The sequence below is a fragment of the Dreissena polymorpha genome, chromosome 4 (genome assembly GCF_020536995.1).
Source record: "Dreissena polymorpha isolate Duluth1 chromosome 4, UMN_Dpol_1.0, whole genome shotgun sequence".
Taxonomy (NCBI): domain Eukaryota; kingdom Metazoa; phylum Mollusca; class Bivalvia; order Myida; family Dreissenidae; genus Dreissena; species Dreissena polymorpha.
This window is the reverse complement of record NC_068358.1, coordinates 91,540,355-91,559,556: the sequence shown is the minus strand read 5'-3', so window position 1 is coordinate 91,559,556 and position 19,202 is coordinate 91,540,355. Positions and strand designations below refer to the sequence as shown.

The 19,202-nt window shown below is 32.7% G+C and overlaps 3 protein-coding genes across 17 annotated transcripts in view; 1 reads left to right on the top strand and 2 right to left on the bottom strand.

Moving 5' to 3' along the window:
* The window catches only part of LOC127877353 (myosin-11-like), a 120,638-nt gene extending 108,921 nt beyond the window's left edge, over positions 1-11,717 (top strand). For 2 of the 15 annotated variants that reach the window (XR_008048386.1, XR_008048380.1), the window contains 14 exons: positions 506-589; positions 1,094-1,177; positions 2,420-2,503; positions 3,629-3,712; positions 4,404-4,487; positions 5,651-5,734; positions 5,960-6,043; positions 6,446-6,529; positions 6,863-6,946; positions 7,667-7,750; positions 8,070-8,108; positions 9,364-9,559; positions 9,656-9,727; positions 10,061-11,717. The gene's annotated coding sequence lies outside the window, so the exon portion shown is untranslated. The remainder of the gene's footprint in view (positions 1-505; positions 590-1,093; positions 1,178-2,419; positions 2,504-3,628; positions 3,713-4,403; positions 4,488-5,650; positions 5,735-5,959; positions 6,044-6,445; positions 6,530-6,862; positions 6,947-7,666; positions 7,751-8,069; positions 8,109-9,363; positions 9,560-9,655; positions 9,728-10,060) is intronic. The other 13 variants (XR_008048387.1, XR_008048377.1, XR_008048385.1 and 10 more) reach the window with 11 other exon arrangements.
* Positions 1-19,202, bottom strand: part of LOC127877355 (glycine receptor subunit alpha-4-like) — a 136,767-nt gene that overhangs the window by 85,808 nt on the left and 31,757 nt on the right. The window lies entirely within an intron of this gene.
* On the bottom strand, positions 13,325-15,013 carry LOC127877357 (uncharacterized). The gene is made up of 3 exons (XM_052423105.1): positions 14,770-15,013; positions 14,214-14,418; positions 13,325-13,531 (listed from the first exon to the last, which is right to left on the bottom strand). Exons 1-3 carry the CDS (start codon positions 14,831-14,833, stop codon positions 13,444-13,446), a joined length of 357 nt encoding a protein of 118 aa, XP_052279065.1. The 5' UTR covers positions 14,834-15,013; the 3' UTR covers positions 13,325-13,443.

Genomic DNA, 19,202 nt, shown 5'->3' with positions numbered 1-19,202 from the left:
ATTTCGTTATAATATTTATGCATTTCGCAAGATGGAATGTTGAGGAAAAGTTCCCAATACAAGAACTAGTTCTTTGAACGATAGCAGTATTGATTGAGTTATTTCCTTCTGTTAATCGTTTTATAAGAATATCCGTTTTCATCCTACAATAATGGTTGAGGTATGATCTGAAAAATAAATAACGCTATGTAATTAGACTCGGTACAAACAATACTAATGGCAATAATTTACAATGTTGACGATAAATCAGTAGTTTTTGTTGTTGATTTTCTAACAACCAAAACTTAAAAATATGTTTCATTAAAATTAAATGTATAAGGTGTCAGTACAAGACTTGTGCAAATCAAAAACACAAATTTACCAGCAAACGTCAAATGTAAGGAGGTGAAACACCAACTATTTGAGTACATACAATAATATCAGATTTACGAGTACTCGTACTTATATTCCTGATATATACGGGTACAGATATATACGAGCATACTTACGGTGATGAAATTTTCAGAATTGAACGAGCTAACACCAAGCGAGAAGATCAAGCAACCACACACATGAAGTATGAAGAAGAAATTACACAACTGAAAAGCGAGTAAGAAATTTTTTTTGGCTATTTCTGTTTTGTTTTTTTCTTGAAATTAATTAAGAACGTGTTTGAGAAATGTTTTCCTTTTAAATAGATTTACCTGAAACTACTGACCAGGCTATTTAATATCAAAACCCATGTAGTTGATAATTCTGCAAATATCGCTTTTCCGCAGGTGATAATAACCGGCAACAGGGAAAATAAAACATTGTACAGCTTAGATGTGGTTAGAAATTGTGTTAGACTCTTGAAATTTTAGCAAACAAGACTATATATTATATTTTCATCGTGTGATGAACCGTCCTACAGCAAATCTTGTGCTGTATAAATGTTTCTGTTAAATGGGGGAATTTGCTTAGTCTTTAAATAGCACATTGCGCAACAGAGATGGTCGAATAATAAGCTACTTTATATAAAATATTTTTTGTTTCATGGAACAAACAGTGTTAAGTTTCTAATTATCTATTTTAAATGTAACGTTTGCATGCAGCGCACACGTATATATTACAGACAAGTATTTGCAAAGGACGGAAACGCAACTTTGACAAAGGAACTGCAAGCCCTAAAAGAAGATATTGCGCGCCTTCAAAAAGAGTATGAGCATTTATTATAACAATAGCAATCAAATGCATTGACGGTGTACTGTCTTATAAGTGATATTACATAACCACTGCTTTGTATTTTGGGGTATGTCAAATTTATTCTTATTCCACTTAAGTGTTATTCAATATGTAATCCTGCATCGATGGATAAAGTGAAGATGAAGAGTCAAACAGTTACTTAGGATGATTTAAGTGTGTTGAAATGATGCAAAAGGCTCTCTCGCAATCCATTTCGTTATAATAGTTATGCATTTCTCAAGATGGAATGTTGAGCAAAAGTTCGCAATACAAGAACTAGTTCTTTGAACCAAACAAATTATTCGATACCAGTATTGATTGAGCTGTTGCCTTTTGTTCATCTTTTTTATACGAATATCCGTTTTCATCCATATAATAATGTTTGAGATATGATCTGAAAAATAAAATTAAACAAGGCTGTGTAATAAGACTCTGCACAAACAATACTAATGGCAATTAATAACAATTGCTGACGATCAGGTTGAATATCTTACCAATAATTTTCTATGAAGATCTGTGAAGTTGCATATTAATATCTTAAATTGTCATTGCCTTATATAGTTCACTCGAACAATGTCAAAAACCTATAACTATGCAGAAGCCTTTCATCACTCATCAGTATATGCATTTCTATTTTGAAAATTACTCGAGGTATTTATTTTCTGCACGGAAAACAAAATCAAAGTGCAAAAACTCTGAACATGTTATAGAGGAATTTATGAATTTATGACGCATTGCACTTCCTCTCAATGTCCTCTCTCAAAATAAATGAAACATTACAACATGTTAATAAATCTGTATCTCTGTCCTTATACACGGTATTTTCTCTTAAGGCCATCTTTCACTATATTAATGTTGATATGAAAACCTTCAACACTTGCAGCGTTATGATCAATACAATTTATGGAATATACAAATTGCAGTTACCTTACAATACTGTTGAACGTGTTATGTTTTTGTTGTATACTCTACATTAACTCTCAACATAAAATATAAATTAACAAGAATTCTTTTTTTATTAATGCCTTCTCTGCTAAGGAAGTTACCTGTGTACAAAAAATACAGGCTAATTGTTTGCCCAATTTAAGTTTCTATACTTGTACTAGTGTTTTGCCATATGAAATTATAACACATTCAGTTCTCATATAACATATCCTATCGCTAATACGTTTGTAACGTACATGAATGGTTATTAATCAAATAAATTCCTTTTTAGATTACAGACATCGGACTTAGAAAAAGAGGAACGGACACGTGATTTGCAAGAACTACTGAAAGCAAATAATGATCTTGAAACAGAGTAACAATTTTAGAACAATATTTCACTCGATAATCGTATCCGTCTCTATCAAACGGATTGTACGTAATTGTATCCACTGAAGAATAATAGTTAGTTTCTCCGTTTCTACTATCTCATTATTTGTAAAGCTGTTCATTAAACATGAAAACAATTAAAGGGGCCTTTTCACAGATTTTGGCATTTTTTAACTTATTCATTAAATGCTTTATATTGATAACTGTAAACATTGGATCGTAAAAGCTCCAGTAAAAAATCAAGAATAAAATTAAAAAAAGGAAAAGAACATTGCCCGGAGCAGGTTTCGAACCAGTGACCCCTGGAGTCCTGCCAGAGTCCTGAAGTAAAAACGCTTTAGCCTACTGAGCTATTCCGCCGAGTACACATACATGACGTATTTTATACGTTATATAAGCAATCTTCGTAGTTTCACAAAATTTAACGACAAAAACAGAACTCTCCAAATTATTCAATCGTTTCGCGTTGCAACGCTTTATAATTTTTAGGTTTTAAAATCGTCAAAAGATGCATATAATGGCTATATTAGACCATGGTAAATGTTCAGTATTACTGTTTCCTTACAAATATCATAACTAAAACGAAAATGTGCGAATCTGAAACAACTTTTTTCAATTTTATCAATTTACCAAAGCGTGAAAAGATCCCTTTAAAAAATACAATTTTTAGCTGCTTAGGAATTGGTCATTATCAATAAAAGAATGTTTATAACGAATTAACTATTTGTTTCGAACTAAGTCAATGAACATTTTCTCAATTCATACGTTTGCTTTATAATTCACCAAATTACGCCATGTGTATAGTGGTATTACATACCCTGACGTTTTTATTTGAATATTGCGGTTAAAAATGTGGCTTTCTATTTTTGATTAACGTGTCTGGCATTCCCATTGATTGCTTTAAAATGAGTCACTCTAACGTTTGAAACGCCGGTTTCAGAAAAAAATGTGTATATACAATTCGCTGATTTTTTACAAAATAAGATATATAAATTAAATAGAGCTTGTATTTTATCACATGGAAGTATAACACAAACACTTATCATGTAACACTTTGATGCGCTGATATGCCTGAACCTCTTCGGATTATTTAACAAATGTATCCCTTCAGATTACAGAAATCGGACGCAGAAAAAGGACAAGTGAAACTTGAATTACAAGAGCTGCAGAAAGCAAAAGATATTCTTCAAACAGAGTAACCCTTTAAAATAATAATTACACTTTTAAATGTAGCTTACTTTAACAAAATAGTGCAGGTAATTGTATATTCTGCATGTAAAATGGATTATAATCCTGGGTTATAATTGTGTAATCCACTTCTTTTAATCCTCACGGATTATTTATTTTAATTTGACTTCCGTCTTTCAAGATTGCAATAGTAACAAACTTGCATATATACGAGATATGATAACTTGCACTTATCTTGTTACTTTATGTGTAATTGTAAATTACGGCATGTGTAAAGAGGTCACCTAATTTAGCATATAAAGAAACCCAACGCAGACATAAAGGATTGTTTGTCATTCTCAAGACATAATTGTGTACACTTTGTAAATTTTAACAGTTTGTTTATCTATAAAATAACATTTATTGACCGTTTATTATATATTTGACATACTTTTCATGTTTAAACTAAACTTAAACGCATAATTCAATCAATGTGTTAAATAGTATGTGCTAATCTTATCTTAACATATGAAGTATACTTAGCCATAAGACTGTTATTTGGTTTTTAGGGTTTACTTTTCTACAACTAAAATGGTTGCGATTATTTCATCGATTAGATCTTTGTCTACATGTTTAACCATATCCTATTGTATATAATAGGTAGTCTAGAATAATGTGTTATATTTGGTACGGAATTTTACAAGTATCTTCATTTACAGATTACAGAAATCAGACTCAGAGAAAGACAAACTCAAACATGATTTGCAAGACCTACAGAAAGCTCGAGATTTTCTTCAATCAGAGTAACACTTTTAGATAATAGTACACTTGTTAAAGTGATATTATGGGCATTTTTTACTGTTAAATTAAGCTGAAAAGAATTAACAGGTCAAAAGAGTTAGTTGAAAATGTGGTTACTGACCAATTATCTGCAGCTCATCTTGCTACCAGTTGTTTATAAAAATATATATTATATTCGACATCTTATGTGTGTCACCCAGTCCTCTAAGCCAAAATGATCCGTAAAACAAAATAGTGTCTTTGTGTCGTATGAACGAATCTGCACTAAAACTAGATTTAGATTCACATCGTAAATCGAATCATTTCTGTCGTCAGTTGTCAAAACGAAAGTACGGTTGATATTCAAATGCATTATTTTTCCTCTTTCCGGGATATTGTTTTAGTATGTTGATGCTGCATTTACAAATATAAGTGTATATGAAGTGAAAACACCAAAAATAAACAACACTTGCGATATACACCTATAAACTGTAAGATGCCCATACTATCACTTTAAAAGTATCCTTCTTTACAAAGCATAGTGTATTTGTATGTAATTTTATTTTCTTAATTTATAATTGGCGTATATTTTATAAAATGTATGGTTTTACTTTTCCAGACTTATTAAAATATTCAAGTATGTTATTCATACCTTTCACATTATTCGATCATTGAAAGATTAAACAAAATGTTTTTACTTCAACAATTTACTCTTTATCGTCATTAATCGATAATAGTATCGAGAATAAAAATCATGCTTACTGGTGTATGAAATATAGCAAGTACAGTCTCTGAAAACCAACATTCAGATACATTTATTTGTGTCGTTTATCATGTTTTCAACTAATATATTGACTTGTCGATACTGTTCTAAAGCATTACATTAATCCTCAAGATCCTAAGTGTAAACTAAAATTTCATTCTACGTGTGTTCATTTGTGTTGCTAAAACAGCAAATATATGAAACGTTTATCTTTCATGAATGTAAAAGTCTTCTATTTAAAACACTAAGAAATCACAGGTTTTTGTGGGCATTTTGATATGGTAATCATTTGTCATAAAATGTCTGTACAACATATATATGTTAAATAAAGGAGCCAAATTATGACGACTGGAAAATATTTGTTTAGGCTGAAGGTCAATCATATATTTTGTTTATGATTAGATAACTAACCGTATATTTCAGACTCACTTTCAAAACGAAAGAAGAGGTGAAGTTAAGTGCACTCTATAAAGAATCACTACAGACAACAAAAGATCTCCAGAAAAAGTAAAACAAAACAAACCTGCTTTTTTCTTTAAACGATTTCTTTTATTGTCAATGTTGGCTGGCTGTATATCATATGAAATATTGCCCAACACACACTACAATGAACCTTATTTTTATGATTAGTTAATAAATTACCATATTTAAAAGTAAAAGATGAAAACAATGAGTAAATCTATAATTCCGTACAATTAATTACAATTAAAATTAATATATGTATCTATACAGATTACAACAATCGGAGTCAGAAAATAAGAAAAAAACAAACGATTTGAAAGAACTACAGAAAGCAAGAGATGTTCTTAAAACAGAGTAAGACTTCAAATGTATATATAATAGTTTTAAGCATATATAATTAAGAACCATGAACAGAAATAGCTTAAACATGTGTTTGCCTTTATTTGCTTGATCCTGTACGGAAGGTTAAGTAGCCTGAATCATTCTCACCGCAAACGACCGTATACCCTTAATACTTAAGAATTTAGTTTATGAAAACATCTAAAGTGCAATACACTTCTATTGAATTTTCACATAAATATATCATTTAAGTTCTATAAGTATATTATCCCACTCTTATTCAATTGTCACATTGATATAAGGCCAAGTATTAAACTTTGTTTAGTGTTGATTAAGAGAGATTGAACATAATATATAAACATGTATTAATACACTACTTTGAGCACTTTAAGCAACATCAGATATTGCTGTTTACAGGCGACAAAAGGCAGATTCCGAAATCGAAAAGCTGACGAAAGACAAACAAGTCTTACAGAAGGACAATGGACTTCTTCAAGACCAGTACTAATTTAAACTGTGTCATATGTTGCTGACGAGCAAATCTTATCATTTAAAATTCAAAGAAATTTATGACTTAACGCGTTTTTATAGCATGAATCATTACATTACCAATGACTTGAACAATAACCTGCATGTCTTGAATACATGAACATTTCTAGCAATAAATTAGTTGTTATAGATACTTCTTTTCAAAACTTTGGTTAAATACTGAAACGCTCTTGTGGCGTGACGTTATTTATGCTTAACAAGTAATTCGGATACAAACATTTCAAGGATATGCAAAATCATTACACTAGTATACATTCGTTATGAATTTTAATCATTATTTTTCAGGCTTAAGTCGAGATCAGAAGATGTAGCAAAGCTTATGAACGACAATAACGACAAAAATAAAGCACAGCGGCAACTTCGTCAAGAGTGAGAACATGTTTGTTTTGTAATTGTATGAAACATGTGTTTGTATTGCACACATGCACAAGGTTAAATAAGTCTAGGAAGTTCTTATCTTAAATTCTTAGTAATATGATTTGCTCAACATAATTATCATCCTAATAAAACAGACATGTTCAATTGTTCTAATTATTAATTTAGATCAGTTTGCGTGGAAAAGACATTTACAAGAACCCGCTTATAAATCGTTGTACTTTTATGATTGTTTGGCATTTTAATATCTATATATTCTTTAATAAAGTAACTCAACGTTATTGCGAGATTTTGTTACTAATTTACTTGTACAATTATATTATAGAGTATAATTTACACGATCATTTAATGCAAAAAACAACATTAACAAGCCAAAACACATACATATAACAAATCGAAAATAATCGAAAAAAAATATATAATGAAAATTATTAATTTGTATAAAAGTTGTGGCCTGTGTTTCCAGACACGGTAATTTCACATTATTTCATTTATCACAGCATATTCCAAATGCTAGATGATACAACTACATACAACTTTTAAGTGAAGTTTATTGTAATGTAAAAGAATATGTTTTGTAGTTTTGATATGGCAAATACGATTTATTTTATTGCAAAAACAGTAGTAGTTAATAAGTGGTGCTTTAACAAATTTGCAATTGTTTTGGGGGAAATATTTAGTACTTAAAGCATGTTTATTGGTTTTTTTTAACAGCCTAGACAAAGCGAATGCAGAAATTGTGAGGCACAAAAATGACTTACTCGACGTACAGAAAGAATGCGCTAATCTTGAAAAGCAGTAAGACTATGATTTTTTTTTGACAGTAAATATAAATGCCATATACAGTAGTATAACAAACACATGGTTTTGGTTTTGCTAAAACTACATTGGTTTACATTACTATATTCTACATTAAACGCTTGCCTTTTTACGGCCTAGAAACTATGGTGATAACAAATACAAATACCATCTTTTAAATGAATCGATATTTAATTATTTCTGATAACAAAACGTTTATGTTATTGCACAAAACGCACAGAAAACGTTTGTATTTGTATTTTCATACTTTATATATGTTTTTGTATATAGTATATAGTATTCATTAATCTCTTTGCAGACTGCAACAGGAGAAGCAGCGCGGAAGTATTCAACACCAGTAAATTTGTTATGTTTTCTGTTATTTTTAACATGACTCACGTAAAAATGTTCAACTGTCATGTCTAATCATGCATTTTTCATCTTATTGAAACTTGATCAATAGCATGGCAACACTACATGATTTCCGGCATGATTAATTTAAGTAAATTTAAGCCTACATCAACAGTACCTACGGTCAAGTTCAGGCATTATACAGCTTCTCCGGATAGTATAGTTAATAAAAAACAACACAATTATGTGTCTAGAGAAAAACGGTCAAAGTCTCAATTTGTTGGCAAAGGTCAAACCATGACATTATAACGCTTTAAGGTTATTAGGTAAATAGGCATATAAGAGGGCCACAAATATGCTTGGACCTGGAATGTTTTTCAAACGCAGCTAGTTTATAAAATGAAGTCAATAGAATGAAGTTTGATTTACACAGACACGTATTACCAATTCATAAAGACATTTTTACCAGTTCTGTTACAAAGCCCTTAATGAACAAAGAAGTTCTAGAAAATATCATGTAATGAATCTACTCTAATACTTTTATTGTAAATATTCATAATTCTAGAGCATTTTGCAAAGTTTTGTCATAGTCAACTAACACAATAAAATAACAATTTGAACAGACATACAGTCCCTAATTAATAATCTCAAAGATTGCAATCGAAATGCATGTTTTTTCAACAATATTCTACAACCTGGGATTTTAATAATTGTATACTCTATTTGTTGGTTTTTATGGCAAAGTTGAGTTTCAAACCGTCTGAAATATAACTTTGGAATCATATTTTGTGTTTTATTTATACAGGTTGCATGTACTTTTCTTTTTGATGAATATATTTGATCAAGCAAGTTCATTTTGTGATATTATATGGGCGATCATTTGTGGTTACCATACCTAAAATAGTAGGCGTCCTTGGAATATTATCTTTTTTTATAGACTGGAACAATACAAATATACTTCAGTAATAATAACTTAAAAGTTAAGCTAAAACCCCAACTCCAAAAATTTTCTTCGCGCTTCTCTAGTTATTTTGTATATTAAGATTGCTGAGACACATCGGTCTCATATAAAGCAGCGTCATGCGGCGAAAAAATCCTTACAAACATTCAAATACAAACAAAACTTTAAAATCATTATGTATTAGTGCACTTTAAACTAATCTTTTTCCCGATAAATGCTTTTTTAAGGCTTTTGAGTTATTTGTCCAGTTAAACAGATAAAACATTGTTTGAATAATATAAGCGCAATATTTCTGTTGCAGAAGTCTTGAAAAATCAAATACCAAGTAAAATACCGGGGCATCCTACATGGTGAATCTAAACGATGAAAACAGACCGGATAAAGTAGCGGAGAGGTTTACGAAGCTCTATAATGACGAATGGACCGATTGTCTTGAAGTGCTAAAGCTGCTATTATCAGAGGAGAAAGTGTGTCAAATGCTGATAGGAATTTGTGTGGTATGCCCCCAGTAGTAATCTGTTTTTTTTCGAGATATATTTGACGGCTATTTCAAGGCTGTAATTTCATTTACTTGTTGCTTTTTATCATTTCAGAAAATTTATACAACTTACGCGAATGCTTTTGATAAACGTCAAAAAGAGCATGCCTGGTTAAAAGCAGATACGGTAAGGGTGCACTTATGTTTAATACATATTCGTTTTTTCTTTGCAGTTAATCAATTGGGCCTATGTTTAAAAAAATCAATTATTCGCAATTAACTTCATTGACTTAAAGCTAAAAATGTCATATATTTGCTCCTGCAACGTTATCTGAAAACAGAGCGCTGTATATATGATGTGACATAATATACGATGAAAATAAATTATAACATTGACGTCAGGTGCATATTTCTTAAAATATATCATTCACGAAATAGAGATATTTAACTGCAGTTATATGGATGCTTTATACACTTTTACTAGTTAAGGTTCACAAGACACAAACGTGTATTGTTTCAGGAATTAGCAGAGTATTTAAATGCCCGCCTTAAAAGTTTGAACCGGGGAGGAACTTCCGACGCTATAAATTCATACTGGACCATGTGCAAGGAAATTTGCAAGTCAATGATTGCACATGACCCTCCAATCTATATGGACACTGACACTGATAAACACGGTATTACATTTGATACCAAATTATACGAAGGATACACGAAGAGAGGAAGCCAAATCGATTTTGTTGTTTGGCCTGCCTTATATCTAGAGAAAAACGGCCCCTTGCTTCACAAAGGTGTTGCCCAATGCAAATAAACTTCATTTGGGGTTTGACTTCAAAGTTGTAACGACAATAATTTTAGCTAATAAAGTATTGTTTAAATGAAGTTATTACTTGACTAACGCATTCAATATTTTTTTTAATATAATGTACCATAGAACACCTTTATTTTAAAATAAAACATGTCTTGCATGTAATGCATATTAGAACGATTCACTTAAAACGGTGATTGTTAGTTTCATGAGTACTATAATCAGACCGCGATAAAGTGAACGACCGGAAAATGTAAAAGTAATTAACAATTTGTATATTAAGAAGAGGGATCATTTATATAATTTACCAATGACAGCTTAGAAAAACATCTTAGTTTGTACAAACGAAGTCCGTGACAGCAGAAAATGTGTTTTTTCTAACTTGAGCGTGAATTCAAATCCACCAAGTTTAGAAATTAATAATGTTGGATGTATCTATTTTTAATATGAATATGTTTGTGTTCTATCTTGTTATATATACTTATTCTGTCTACCTTTTCATTAAAACAGCTATGTTCATCGTGAATTATTCCACACACCACATACATGTTCCCGGCTTAGTCTGTTTTGTTGTTTTGATAAAATAAAATAAATGTGTAAACGTCCATGTACAAAAATCGGTATGCTTTGTTTGAAATAAGCAAATACGCTCATTTGTAACGAACGGCAATTTTAAATAAATATTTCACAATATAAAACATCGAACCTTTGCTGAATTTAAAGCTAAAGATCAACCTTTATTTCCATGTCCCATACCCCTACGATTTACCCCTTGACTACCAAAACCAACTGCTTCAATTATTTATATAACCCATATAGGAAAAACGAGCGCCGTTTATGTTACAGTTAATGTTTATGAACTGTTAATATTTCAGACGGTCAATTATTTCGTCGGACTAAACCGATTAACAGTCGATACGTCCTCGCTAAACAAATGCTATCTATGATATATGTACTGGAAATTTACATATATAAAATCACGTGTTTTTGTAATGTTCATAACACAGTATGTGATTACGTTCCATTTTATCATTTCATTCCGAAAACAAGCTTGTTATGCGATGTATCGGATATCGTAATGCTTTCATCTTTATTAATACTTATAATACATTGATTCCACTGTTCTTATAAATTCTAGTTGATAAAAACGTTGTTGATCATTTTGTTTTAAAAGCATGTGGATAATATGTTCTATCTCGTATCGCATGTAATTATGTTGCTTTTACAATACTTGTATTTTTGTTGATAACATGTGTTCTTTTTATTTTTATAAGATTAGGACCGAGATTACTATCATGTTTTGTATAGAACAACTATACTATAATAGCCAACAACAAACTGTAATCTAAACAGTGTATTTTTTTTTAAACTGCCTATACTTATGTTCAGTTTGAAGTTAATAAATGTTAAATGTTTAAACAGTCACTTATAAATTTTATTATTTTTCTTCATGTATGTCTGTTTATCTCTGACCATGTACATGTAATTAAACGCACGAAAATGATGATCCACTGTCTTTGGGATCAATATTAAGACCATATTACTTCTTAATCGAACGCACAGTTTAAGCTATCAAATATGGTTTAAGTCACTCAACAGTTGAGAACATTTTATGAGAAATCAGATTACAGGTCTTGATCACATACACTGGGAAGTTAGTCGTATATATTTCCAATAATGTAAGTTATGAATGTCCGCTTTGCTATCCGAGCAAGAAGATCGTGTATGAAGGTACTGAAGGTTCTCACACGATACAAAAACGGTTTAGGACATAGCCATCTTACTCGCACATGAACATAAAATGCTCGATTTCACGGTCGCACAGACGCACAGTAATAACGAGGTGAGGAAAATCGTCACAGTTCCGATGGTCGTTGGCAGCACAGACACGCCAACAGTTAAGTGAGAATCAGCGACTCCGAAGGGCATTCGCGACACCACAAATTACTTGATGGATAGACGTGCAAAGGTGGTTGAAATTCTGATTTCGGAAAGTCCTTCTATACACAATTTTGCGTCGCGGTTGTAGACGGCTGTGTTGCACTTACGTTTTCAGGAATAATCCTGCCTTGGAAACCATATTTTTCAATACAAACTATATTAAGGATGAAACGTTATTGAAATTATGGACTCTACGTATTCTGCAATCTTAAAATGTATGTTCATTTTCTTACAATGCGTTGCGCTTCAGCCACAGAGAGCTTTACACTGTTTGGTTTTCGTATGAATCGAGATAAACTTACAAGGAGGACATCCAGTAAGACTAGAGACCATGTCCTATCTAATGAGGTAGGATAGACATAGGACTGTGTTCTAGTTGCTGCATATCGGAGCTAGTGAGAATTTTGCACTGTTCAAACCCAAACCATATTCTCGGAGCCACGTTCACCCAATTTCGCTAGTGTCATTGGTTGGCCGTGGGCGATTAAAATAGTAAATTTAATGAATAATTTATAGGCTTTCAAATGATGAATGGAAATTTGATAAAACGACATTTTTTAAAAAGAGTTACATTGTGTGCGATGTTCGTTTTTTCATATTTACCGCCATCCGTTCTCTGTTGTAGTAGTTGCCTTAATCACTCAAATCATCATTGTGTTCCAGACTTCATTTGAATTGAAAGATTTCTAAACGATAACAGTAAGTTAACTGGTCATTAATTAGCTCTTCAATATTTTCGAAAAATAGTTGTGCGAGAAGGTTTTACTACGGTGTGTGATGCAGTTTTAGCTGAATACAAACCATAGGTTTCGACGATTCGTTCACAACTTAGGACAATTGCTTCTTGCAGTATATACGACACCTTTTATATTTCATCAAGTCAGAGACAAAGCAGACATAAAAAATCACAATACAATACCAAATCTCTTACCAACTGGTCGAGTTTAAATGTAATTTAAGTACAGTCAAATTACAGACCTGAATAAAAAACAACAACAGCAATGTAACAATATAACAAGAATCATATACACAATATGTGAGCTGACGTTTTAATTTTGGTAGTAAATTAAGTACAAGTTTTCGTGAAAACAGACTGTCTATCAAAACAGATACAAAAGGTAGGCCATCAGTAAGCGCAGAATAAAGATATCAGCTCAGCAGATGAAACAGCAGCGGCAGCAGCAAACACATATTCCGATGAGTATTCCAAGAATAACCAGCCCAATTATCACGGGCACCCATCTGAAATTTTAAGCAAATGACATTCAGGTAATTTCAGATGTAAGATAGGCAAACTGTTGATTAATCTGTTTCAATAATATGTTGTAGACGTATTTGTGCTCTGGAATCACTTTGAAATAATTGTAACAGTGCTTGTAAATCGTAATCTATTGAAAATTAACGTCTACTACTATACAAAAAGCACCGCTTGAAAGTTTAATTCATCTAGTTACCGGGGTAATCAGGTATTACATGTATAACACAGATTTTAATTTTTTTTTATTTTAGCCCCGGCTTTCATTATGTAGTTTGCCTGTATATTGGTCGGTACGAAGTAGATTAAATAATTTATTTGCACAGTATTTTTCTTTGTATTAACCTTTCAGGCTTCCTGGTGCATAGAATCAACAAATCGCTAATTAACCACGCAGCAATAAAAAATGTGTACGGCCTAAGGAATAGCCAACAACGTCAAGAACATGTCGATGCATGTCATGTTACCGACATTGCAATCGATGTTGTTGGCAGGACTGCTGCGCAACCTGTATTCTTTTTGGTATTCAGGTACATATACACCGAAACTAACCGGGGAAATTATGAAATACATAATAAATTTTAAGTATATCGTAAAGTAATTATGAACGCTTTTTGATGTCAGTCAAATAAAGAAAACAACAACAACGAAAAAAACAAAACAACATACACATTATGGGGATATATAAACCAAGCCGCGCAGAATCGGTCGATGTCACTAGGGAACGTCCGCCGCGAGATGTCCGAGCAGCACTCGAGATTGCGCGCGATCCCACCGGAAATACAGCAATAGTCCGGGCACCAGGTCTGGTAGTGGTACACTTGGTAGAGGTCGCGATGCGAGCGACAGCATTCTCCGGCATCAACATTGAACACTGTGGACCCATGAAAGATGAACGGGATATATATTCTGTTCAGAGCAATTGTCGTTTTTCTCTTTTAGAAAAAAAAATACCAGTGCACACACAAAGATAGAAAATGAATCATCTTTCATTTTCTTCAGAAAAACTCCATTCAATATAAAACTGATTTATCAATTATGTGCCATGTTGATAAAACACTCCAGCAAATATGAAAATATAAAATGATGTATATTTAAAAATATGCAACGAATATATTTCAAAGCCTGTGATATGACCAGTATAGCAACTCTTACATATACTTGTTTTGTATTTAATTTCAGTATATTTCATAATCCTGAACAAAATGGTACATGCCATTCTTACCGTTAAGCAATATCACTAAAGCTATGACAGTTGCGCCACCTACTAATTGACATCTCCGAATCATGATTGTTAAAAGCACGTATGCGTTGAGTGTACTGTTATAACAATACGAATAATTAAACACTAGTCAATTATAATTCCAGAAAATACCAATATTTATATTGTTTCGAATACATGTATCATTAAGTGCATGTATAAACTGCAAAGACGAAATAACTGTATAATTTCATTTACGAACGCTGATAATTCACATAAATATAGGATCCAGGAATGAAACGTTTCATACACAACCATATAAAATATGTATTTAAAATCCAGACATGTGTTATTGTATATAATTTAATATGATTTCATTATTCAATAATTCTCATATGCACAGAATAATTATTAAAGATTGATAATTAATTAAATGCAAAATAATGCAAGCTCGGAATTTGTATTGCGAGCCTGTTCTAAATTCTAACAAACAACTAGCATTCCATTTCGTAAACAACGTAAACGCCTTGTAGACCATGAGTAAGCGCGTAGATTATGCTTGAGGCTTACCTTTTTGTTGCTTTGTTGTTTTTAACGCCGACACGTAGAAGTTAGGCCATGCCAATGACGACTGTGTTTCGTGTAACGTACATAATAAGCCTTTTTACATATGTTATGGTAAATTGACAAATTATGTCGTACTCGCAAATGTGTTTATCATTATATTCATACTACAAAAGAAAAAATAATAACATATCGCTGTTTTTGTATAAAACTTATACTATTATTAAATATAAACATTTTGATTTTTAAGAATTCTTTACAAATAGTTCGATATAACAACAGCCATTTGCCAATAAGTTAATACGGCAGAACAGAAAAGTAAAAGTATATAGAGTACCAGAAAAAATACTTTAAAAAGTAAATATATAAATGTGGAGTTTCTAGAAATAACCATAGTTAGCATGAATATAAGGTCCAATATCTTTAAAATACAAACGTGATGCCCGTGGCGATCATCTGAACTGACGATGAAATATCTTCGCCGTATGCAAAGCGCAAACGCATGCGTCTTGATGACAAATGGATGGTCTTTAGTAGTGACATAGACAAACGGACACACAGCGAAAGATGGTGTAAATGTATTTATCTATTATATGTATCTGTAGTTATGTATATACACGCATGGTTGCATTTATTACTACTAAAACTTCTGCTACTACTACCACCACCACCACCACCACCACCACCACCACCACCACCACCACCACCACCACCACCACCACCACCACCACCACCACCACCACCACCACCACCACCACCACCACCACCACCACCACCACCACCACCACCACCACCACACCACCACCACCACCACCACCACCACCACCACCACCACCGCCACAACCACCACCACCACCACCACCACCACCATCACCACCACCACCACCACCACAACCACCACCACCACCACCACCACCACCACCTCCACCACCACCACCACCACCACCTCCACCACCACCACCACCACCACCACCACCACCACCACCACCACCACCACCACCACCACCACCACCACCACCACCCCCACCACCACCACCACCACCACAACCACCACCACCACCACCACCTCCACTGCCACCACCACCTTCACCACCCACCACCACCAGCACCACCATCACCACCACCACCACTACCACCACCATCATCACCACCACCACCACCACCACCACCATACTGATACTATAACTACTACTTTTACTATGTCTAATTTTACAGTTTATCGAGAAAGCATAATAAATAATTTCTATTTCATTGGCATCAACGAATAATTCATGTTATAGCATTTCATTGCATCCTCTCTTGAACATATTGATGCATGTCGCAATTTCGTGATTTTAAAATTTTATTTTTGTTTTCAACAAGAAAATGTGGAGCCACCAAGCATATGAAGTTGAGCTAAAAACACAAGACTATTGAAACTAGACCTTACTTAGTGGAAAAACAGACAACGGGCCATACTTTTGCTAAAACGCATTGCAGACAAAATTTTTATTCTGTACCACCATTTACTTATAACAGTCATTCAATTGTGAAACTTTTGCTAGATGCTCCGATAGCTGGAGTTGACTTGAAAACACAATGTTTTTCGACTATGGAAAAACCAGAGTGAACAAAAACACAACAACAATGCCGCTAAAACTGGTCCAGCCAGAATTCAATAATTTGTGGTCACCTACAAAGTGAAGGGTCATTCAATAGTGAAAACTGTAAGCAAGATCCGCCTAGAACTTACAGTGGAGTGCAATAAACGCAATTTAGGACAGTTATACTTCATTCTTAAAAACAACCGGAAAGCTTTATCGATACTTTGTGGTCATCTGCATAATAAGGGATCATCCAATAGTGAAAACTGTAAGCAAAATCCGCATAGAACTTAAAGTGGCTTGCAATAAACGCACTCTAAGACAATTATACTTCATTCTAAAAAATCCCGGGAAGCAAATTCAATACTTTGTGGTCATCTTATTATACTATATTATTTAGGAGAACAGAAGAACCGGAATAGAGCTAATAATCAACCAAAAGTTGTCAAATCTAAATTGCCTTTTTTTATATCTATTTCCAAGTTTTACCGAAACGATCAGTTAACCTGTTTTATTTGTTGGAAAAGATGAACCTGAATTTTTTATTATGCTTTTGCATCGAATAAATTGTTTTATTTTACTTTTTGCGCATAACATGTCAACAAACAAATTAATAAAGCAATGCATCAGTACCTTTCTGGTTATAAACAGGGGATACGTTTATAACGTTTTGTTTCTTTTATTCAAGAAAATTTTACTTGCGAACTACACGGGGTGGGGGGGGGGGTTGGAGTGGACGCTTTTAGAGTGAACGTAATTGACATATTTATCTTACTCGCGATAACAATTTGTTTGTAAGGCAGCTTATTTTGATGTTTTATTGACCAATATTCAACACTGATTGCTCGCGAAAATAAAGTGTTTAAAAGTAATAATTTTATCAAAATTAGCATTCGTTGTTACAATCTTGATCAGTAAACGTCGTATTTATTTTTGTCAGGACTTTTTTTTTTCTATAATAACAAAACAATAATCAAACAGTTATTTAAAAAATAAAATATCTAAATTTAGTTTTATACAATTGCTTCGAAGCTGCGCCGTACGGTACATACGTAAGATCTTTAATAATGTATTTATGTATTATTCGTTTATTCCTTGATGTATTATGAAAATGATGAAACAACGAACTGTCAATAAAAATTAACCTATTCATTCGTGTCGCTTATTTAAACTTTCTTTAATATCAATATTTAATCGACATTAAAGGACTATAACTATGCTAAATACGCTTTAAACAACAAAAAATTTAATTATTGAATAAGGAGTGATGTGGTTTTGCTAAACCAATTTAGCCCTCTTTAAGTCGACAAGAAAAAGAAATAAAAGCGCTGAAGGCACTGAATTTGTTCGCTGTTGTATAATCTTAGACGAAACTCAGTTTTCAAAATTATGTTATAGTCTTTTATATCGCAAGTTTGAAATGACCACAACCAATTCAAATTTATAAATAGTGCGTCTTAAAGCACAGGTTGAGATGGTTTTTTTTATATCATTGATACTGCTAATCAGTGTGCTAATCAGCTAATCTTATTTGACATGCATTAAGCCCCGTTTTCCCTGAAAGCAGCCAATATGTACAGATTTCAATGATAAACACTAGACTTGCCAACGTTGTCTTACAAGATGTTAAATACGTTTGAATACATACACATGTATGTAGTGTACCAGTGGGAACTATAAACAGGCAGATGCGGTGGTAAGAGCAGACGCTTTTAGCATTCGTCGTCTGCTAAATTTTACTGCAGTTATCCATACATGCAGTCACGGTTTACGGTTCCTAGCGTAATTCAGCCCATACTTATTTGCAAAATTGCCTCTACATTATTTGTGAGCTAACGCTCACAAATATCAAAGCGCTGAAGGCACTGAAGTTGTTCGCTATTGCATAATTTAAGACGCAATTCATTTTTCAATTTGCCTTTTTAGACGTTCTGAAAGCATAGAAAGTATGATGAAAATGGCAGGGAGAACTGAATATAAAGACAATTTGCATTCACCATCATATAAAATGAATATTGTTGGAATATCGAATACCTATCTCACTAAGAATATAATTTCATGATGAAAATTCACTTTACAAAACTTTTGATTTTTGACACCATATACAGGGATAGAAACTAACGGTTTACAGTTGGTTGCCCACACGGGCAACCATCTTTAGTATTTTGGTTGCCAAGCTAAAGACTAACGAGCCCAGAACTATGTACATGTAGTGTCATGTGTATATATTAAGACTTTCTTTAAATTACATGTAAATAAAATATAACTTAACAACAACATTGCTTAATTGACAAACGTTCTGTGTTTTAT

Coding starts and splice junctions, on each gene's coding strand:
- LOC127877357 (XM_052423105.1), bottom strand. CDS start 14,833: ATGATTCGGAGATGTCAATTAGTAGGTGGCGCAACTGTCATAGCTTTA. Junction 14,419..14,769: donor TTTAGTGATATTGCTTAACG/GTAAGAATGGCA, acceptor ATGGGTCCACAG/TGTTCAATGTTGATGCCGGA. Junction 13,532..14,213: donor TTTATATATCCCCATAATGT/GTATGTTGTTTT, acceptor TTAAAATTTCAG/ATGGGTGCCCGTGATAATTG.